The 7,028-nt window shown below is 36.8% G+C and overlaps 1 protein-coding gene across 2 annotated transcripts; it reads left to right on the plus strand.

The window, feature by feature from the left end:
* The first annotated feature begins 697 nt into the window (after positions 1–697).
* Positions 698–7,020, plus strand: si:cabz01076231.1 (calcium-binding protein 2). Of its 2 annotated transcripts, XM_022212836.2 has the most exons (8): positions 698–3,190; positions 3,382–3,441; positions 4,211–4,340; positions 5,327–5,357; positions 5,638–5,781; positions 6,255–6,364; positions 6,503–6,650; positions 6,735–7,020. In XM_022212836.2, the coding sequence occupies exons 2-8, from the start codon at positions 3,383–3,385 to the stop codon at positions 6,761–6,763; spliced, it is 651 nt and encodes a 216-aa protein (XP_022068528.1). In that variant the 5' UTR covers positions 698–3,190; position 3,382; the 3' UTR covers positions 6,764–7,020. The 2 variants fall into 2 exon arrangements, with proteins under 2 accessions (XP_022068528.1, XP_022068527.1); XM_022212835.2 differs by having other exon boundaries at positions 698–3,441.
* Positions 7,021–7,028: the final 8 nt, after the last annotated feature.

Consider the following 7,028-nt stretch of genomic DNA (forward strand, 5'->3'; position numbering starts at 1 on the left):
ACACGAACACTGTGGGATTTGGCGCTACCTGGTGGACAGTCAGAGGAGCTGCATGATTCCTAAAACTGGGGAGAGGAAAATGGTTTAAAATATGTCGTAAAACGCACGACCCTTGCACATATTTACACCAAAACTGAGACATAAACCCGCAAAACTCAGTATAATGTGGAAAACTTTACTTTCTGTGGCCCCAAAACTCAAATTTAAAGTCGTTTTGAACACAGCAGTCTATTAGGCAATATTTTCAAAGCTGCAGAAAACTCACCTGCTGATTGTGAGGATGTTCGCCATTAATGACCAACGCTCAAAGTGGAAAAAAAAACACACAAAAACGTTCCTTGTCACGGTCATTCATTCAATATCACCCGATATTTTCCACAAATGTCTTGATAAATTTACTGCAGAGCGACTAAATTTGAGAAAAACACGCAAAATTTCGTGGTGTTGCACCAGCTGTCGCTCCAAACTTTGCAATTTACTCAGGTTAGCCTGCAGGTGCGTCGCCCATAGATATATATATATATATATATATATATATATATATATATATATATATATATATATATATATATATATATATATATATATTTATTTATTTATTTTTATTTAACAGTTTCAAAATTTACAAACATTTTGGCTTATTTGGTTTTACATTATAAACAAAAACAAGTTGCGGCCCATAGATATATACAAACACTAGATGTCTCGAGACGGAGTCGGCGGCGTCGTCACTTGGCGGCTATCTTAGGACAGGGGACTGCTCTGGCGCACTGTACTGTAGTCAATGGTAAGGTGGATGATGTCCTCACTTTAACACTCATAACTCGCTCAATTCTTGATTGATTTACAAACGGTTTAGTTTATTACAAACCTTATTAACGGGGCTATGATTCAGGCTCAATTCCGAAATCGCAGCTTTTCGTTTTGAAAAATGTGGCATAGTTGTGTGTCTTTTCTGCCTGGCTACTCACATTGAAGATGGTGTTACTCACAATCTGATTTTCAATTATTAGGTTTTCCTGAGACCAACGTTTTTTGAGAACCTAATCTTTGGGCGAAATTACATTCTTTGTGGTTGTGGTTGTATTTATTTGCTTGTTAAGAGACTTTGATTGAGACCTTAGACTTATTGTTTGTATACATCTATGCCTGGATTAGTTAGCCTGCAGCCGAAATGCATTGTGGGTAATGTAGGCACCGGGTTCATGAAAAGAAAAGACATCTCTTTTTGTTGTGCATTGATTTTGGTTGAGCTTTGTTTTTATCTGTGCATTAGAAAGCTGATAGTAATAAAAAAAAGTGCAATGCTAAATATTAAAATTACATTTACATCCATTTATGCTGAAAAAAACTGATATCTGTGTTCATTATTATATGAATTCAATGGTTTTAATAATTCTTATGTAAGCAGTAAAACAAGTACATCTCTGATGTTTATAACAAACCAAGCTGTTGTAAAATCGGTTGAAATTTGAGCAATCTACGGTGATTTTAAAATCCATGCTCCATTGACTTTAATGTTATGAGTGATCGAGCAGCCCTGTCCCAAGATGGCCGCCATGTGGCGACGTTGCTCCCCATAGGCTGACAGCGCTCATGAGCCATCTCGTGTTTGTATATATCTATGGCGTCGCCAGCCATGTGCAAATGAACCGGAAGTACAAATGAGAAATGAGAGGTCATGTTTCCTGCTGGTTTAATTAACCGAAAAAATGAACAAACTGTAATTAAAACTTGATGCAAATGAGATGAACACGAGAAAAATGTAAAAGAAAAGTCACTAGAGCTTGATAAAATACATACATACCAAAAATACACACAGAGACTCAGCTCAGGGCTTTGAAGGGCTTTAACATATGTTTAGAAGGACAGAAGAACATGTACGGAACAATTTTATGTATTATTTTATGCATTTTTCTTACTTTTGATGAATAAATAAATATCCAAGGCTGTTCATAAAACATTTGGGGCTATAGTTAATAGTTTTGGTCTCCCAGGTCTGACAACACCACTGATTTATAAAGTACATTTGCCGTTGTTTAAAGCACACACTTAAAACAGAAATTATAAATGACGCAACATGAAATGACAAAATTAACAACCAGCCTTTACATATATTTTCAGACACACTGTCTACAACCTGACAAAAAGGTGAAAGAAATTTCATTTATTTTGATCCCTTGATTCACTCCTGTGAAGTGTTTCTTGCTTCTATTTATTGCAGTCATGTAGTTTTAAACTATTTTATGTTCACGGCCTATTGGAAGAATTTAACAGTTTGATGGTTGACAACTATTTGTCAAGTTCTGCTGTTTACAAGAGAAATATTCTTAGTTTTTCTGACTAAAACAGCAAAGATGCCAATTCTCTTTCCCTTATTAGTTTAATTTTAAATTCCAAATGTAAAATTTACTAACAAAACATTATTTTTAATATAAATTAAGGAAATAGAGCAATATATATCAACAGTTTTCCTTCATGAAACAATAAAACTTTAAAAACACTGAATTCAATCAGCTTTTATTGCAGCTTTTACGTTTTTAAGTAAATCTTACTTTAGTTGTATTTAAGTTGATAAATCCCCAGTTTTTATTGTCTTTTCTGATTTACAGTGTTTTGTTTTACTCTTCAACTGTTACTCTGTACTCTAAGTTCATAACAATAATACCACCCTACATATGTAGATTATAACTTTTTATTAAAGGGATCTCAACCAGCCCCAAAAAACCTGGCGATTTTACTTTAGGATCGATTGAAGAACATGCATTAACATTTTATTTATACATTTCAATCTGCCATTGTTCCCAAATAAGTAAGTAAACAATAATTAAAAAAGACTTTCTCATTGCAGAACAGAGAGCAACTCTGCAAGGCCAAAGGGTCAGAGAAGAAACGTTCTGAGAATTGAGGCTTAAAATAAGTTGCAGTTTGAACCAGTTCAGGAATTAGACCTCTTAAAGGTCACATCAGTCACACTGCTGCTCCACGTTTTGCTTTCTAATCGTTGGCCGCACGTTTAGCCAGGTACTTACCTGTTAAGCCTCTCTGACGGTGGGAGGTCAGGAGTAGAAGGAAAAAACAGAGCGGACGTGATGCTGTGCAGCCAGTAGCAACACAAGTGGGGCACAGGAGAAGGACGAGGAGCTGCTCGACTTCTGACAGGTTTCTCACCGTTCGGACTGAGGATAAGGTAAGAAAACTGCAGTGAAGTAACTGAAGATGCTGAAAGCAGCTTACATTGATGGTGACAGACAGCAGTTGAAGTTTGATAATGAATCATTTATTGCAATATTGGTCAACAGACCAAAACATGCATGCAGATATGCAAGTAAAATGTGCAGATCAAGAGTGGACACACAGTTTATTTATATTCATCTACAGCATGTCCACAGGAGACAGGACCGCTTCTACAACGTCCGTCGACTCCGCCTCAACAGAAGGGTAAATCCATACAAAGCTGCAGCTGTATCTGTGCCTGAGATGGATAGAAACTGTGCTTTAAGATGTTTGTAAATTTTACAGTGTAAAACTGTCAAACCAAAAATCTGAAACCTCTAAAACAGTTTGATGCAGGTCATGAGGAGAGAACTGTATTGGAAAAAAAAATACATTTCTCTACTCTTTCACAGTTATTTAATGGAAAAAATGCAAATCAATACTGTAATTTCTGCATTTATTTCCCAAAAGAATACAAGTTTTCAGCGTTAGATGTACATATTCCTGTGCTGATGCTGTTTATACCGGTCAAACTGATGCATTTTGTGCTAAAAACAAACATATGCTTTTATATTTGTGACTGCTGTAACTGTGTCATAGCTAAAGATACATATATTTAACGTTAAATGCACAAACTGTTGTGTTGATAATGGAGAAATGCTGTAATATTTATTATAGGTTACGCAAACTTTATTTTATGTGCTATTTGCATGTACATTTTCAAGGTTTTTGAGGTTGCAACTTTCTTTTTTGACAGAAAAATATGGAATGAAGCACATTTTTACATTGTATTGCCATGATAATGTCTGAGCCTATAGGAAAACATCAATATAGTTTCCCAGCTGGTTCACATGCTTCTTTAATGGCTTTAAAAACCTACAACATTACTTTAAGTTTTGAGGTGCTGTTCTTCACGTTTTAACCAAACAACTGCCTTCTTTTAAAAATGTTCTTTTTGGTTTGTTTTTTTTCTGTTTGTTGTTGTTGTTTTTAGCAAAGATGGACCCTCACCTTCAGGTTCCGTCTCTGAAGCGCCCAAGAAAGCATCAAGGAAGTCCAGCAAAAAGAACATGGAGAATAAGACAAAAGTCTACAACTCTGTTCTCGACAGTGTTTTTGGTGCGGTAAGTGACTGATACCCATTTATTCATTTTTAAAATTAAAAAAAGTCAGATTTTTCATGTTATTTTGGGGGGATTTCACACTTAATCACAGAACTGATCAAATAAAAGATGATAAGATTTAAGTCTCCAGAGTCGTCGGTTCAAGCCCCATAATGAACAGACGCCATGTGTTAAAATGTCAGAGTCAGAGGTGAGGTAGAAGCCAGGTCGTGTAGTTTCTGACTTGTTGCTGATCTTTCTGGAGCTGCCACCACTAAGCCTGGTGTGTCTGCAGCACAAGAGGCTCATTAGCTGAGGCTTAGCGTCACAATTCATTTGGGCCACCATGAAGAAGAGCGCTGTCCAACTACTTGGTCGATTCAACTTTAAGGAAATAAGACATCCATTGTCGCCTTGGAAAAAACAATGACTGATAAACACATTTTATTTTCTCCGCTTCATTAACATGTACAGTTAACCCTCCTGTTGTCTTCATTTACGGGCACCAAAAAGTGTTGCAAAAAAACATTCCCCAATTTTCTGAAAATTTGCAAAACCTTTAGGAAGAAAATTCCAGTAATTCCTCAAGAATTTCCCTTAAAAGGTTATTTTTTAAAAAAAAAAAAAATCCCCCAAATATGGCAAGAAAATTCTTGTAAATATTTTCCAAAAATGAGTAAAAATCTTCCAAAAAATACAAAAATTATCTAAAGTGATTACATATATATCAGTAAAACTTCTAATATTTTCTTTAAGAACGTTCACCAAAAAAAATCAACCATAATCGAGCAAAATTCTTTTTCCCACCAAAAAAATTTTCAAAAATTTCCCAAAAATGTTGGAAATGTGGACATCAGAAGTTTCACTGTGAAAATGTTTTTTTCCCCCACATTTTCAACCTTTGGTCAATTTTAACCAGCAGCACAACACGAGGGTTCAAAAATACACCTCTGAAATTTCACTTTGTAGAGTAAACTGCAGCTTGTGTTTAATTGTTGTTTCTGCAGGACAGAGAATTGGCTCAGGCTGAAATAGACGGTAAGTCTCACTGCTACAACATCATTTATCAGATTAAAATACAGGCCTGCAGGAGGAACTCAGTGCAGCAATAACTGGCACATGTTGCCTTCTAAGTATTTTTTTTTCAGTGCTTCATATGTCCATCTTTGTATTTGATGACAGATTCAACCTCAACATTTTGCTAGATATTGATACAAACTGAGAGCCTGCTTTTTAGATGAACAGACTTTAGACAATAGATTTTTGTTTTTTCAGTGTAGCCACCTCATAAGTCTTCACATCTCGTCTCTTCTCATAGAGCTCCACGAGGCCTTTAAGGAGTTCGACTACGACCAAGACGGCTACCTGAACTACAAGGATGTGGCTGAATGCATGAGGACAATGGGATACATGCCCACTGAGATGGAGCTGCTGGAGATAGTCCAGCAGATCAAGATGAGAAGTGAGTCTGATGAGAGCACACTTTAAAAACATGTGGAACAAGAGCAATCCGAGATTTCTGACCTCCGCCAAGGGAAGATGATACAAAGTTGGAAAATCTAAATCCGGATCCAGAATCCAGATCCTTAACTGGATCAACACAAAATTTGAATGGAGTCTTCCCTGGGCCAAGATCCACCTCTGGTGAAAATTTCATGAAGATCTGACAAGTAGTTTCCGAGAAATCCTGTCCACAGACATGCACACAGACAAATAAATAAACGGACCCGATCGCATAACCTCCTTGGTGGAGGTAATTAAGACCACTAAATATTCATTAAACAACACAATACACACAACTTAGTAGTTAGGATAACATAAATGTCCACTGAGTGTAAGACATTTTGACATTTTGGTTATTTTGACCAGGGTTTGTCTTGGGTGGGTGCAGGTTGTTGGGCTGTTTTTACCACTAAGCCTCTCTATTTTCCACAGTGGGTGGGCTGATGGACTTTGAAGACTTTACTGAACTGATGGGACCAAGGATGATGGGAGAAACCGCTCACATGCTGGGACTCAAGGAGCTCCAGTCGGCCTTCGTACAGGTCAGTCAGCTGATAATGACACAAATTAGGTACTTATTAAAAGTAAAATTATTTTCGCAAGCTCACATATGGCATCTAAGAGCTACTTACATCTGGTTAGTTATAGAAAGATTGTGTCGCTGTTGTTGTTTTTTAAAGTTTGACCTCGATGGAGACGGAAAGATCAACCCAGAGGAGATGAAGGAGGCAGTTAAGAGTCTGCTGGGGGAGAAGCTGAAGAAAGGAGAACTGGAAGAGATCCTGAAGGAGCTGGACATTAATGCAGATGGAAGCATCGACTTTGAAGGTGGGATGAAACAGCTGAGCACATTTATCATACTTCATGCACCGCAATCAGGTTTTTACTTGTCTTCTTTCTCCTTCTTTTCAGAGTTTGTCATGATGCTCTCCATTCGTTAATCGTTCGTCTGTGAATCAGCAGTAAATGCAGTCGCAATTTTTGTAACGTGTTTGTGATGTAGGGGTAGACTTCTATCACATAATGTGTGCCTAACTATGTAAGAATTGTGTAAATGATGAATTATTCAGAAAGTGGGAATGACACTGTAATTCCTGTGTGGCATCAAATGCTAATTTAGTCGATACACGAACCTTTTGATGTGATCTGTAAATACGACTGAAATATTTTGCTATTTTAATAAAGAAATTCAAACATTTGTTTCAC

The sequence above is a fragment of the Acanthochromis polyacanthus genome, chromosome 23, assembly GCF_021347895.1.
Source record: "Acanthochromis polyacanthus isolate Apoly-LR-REF ecotype Palm Island chromosome 23, KAUST_Apoly_ChrSc, whole genome shotgun sequence".
Classification (NCBI taxonomy): Eukaryota; Metazoa; Chordata; class Actinopteri; family Pomacentridae; genus Acanthochromis; species Acanthochromis polyacanthus.

What these genes read in the sequence shown, in the direction of transcription:
- si:cabz01076231.1 (XM_022212835.2), top strand. Translation starts at nt 3,272, where the DNA reads ATGAATCATTTATTGCAATATTGGTCAACAGACCAAAACATGCATGCA. An exon ending in GGCTCAGGCTGAAATAGACG is followed by an intron (nt 5,358 to 5,637) that starts GTAAGTCTCACT and finishes CTCTTCTCATAG; the next exon opens with AGCTCCACGAGGCCTTTAAG. An exon ending in TCCAGTCGGCCTTCGTACAG is followed by an intron (nt 6,365 to 6,502) that starts GTCAGTCAGCTG and finishes TGTTTTTTAAAG; the next exon opens with TTTGACCTCGATGGAGACGG.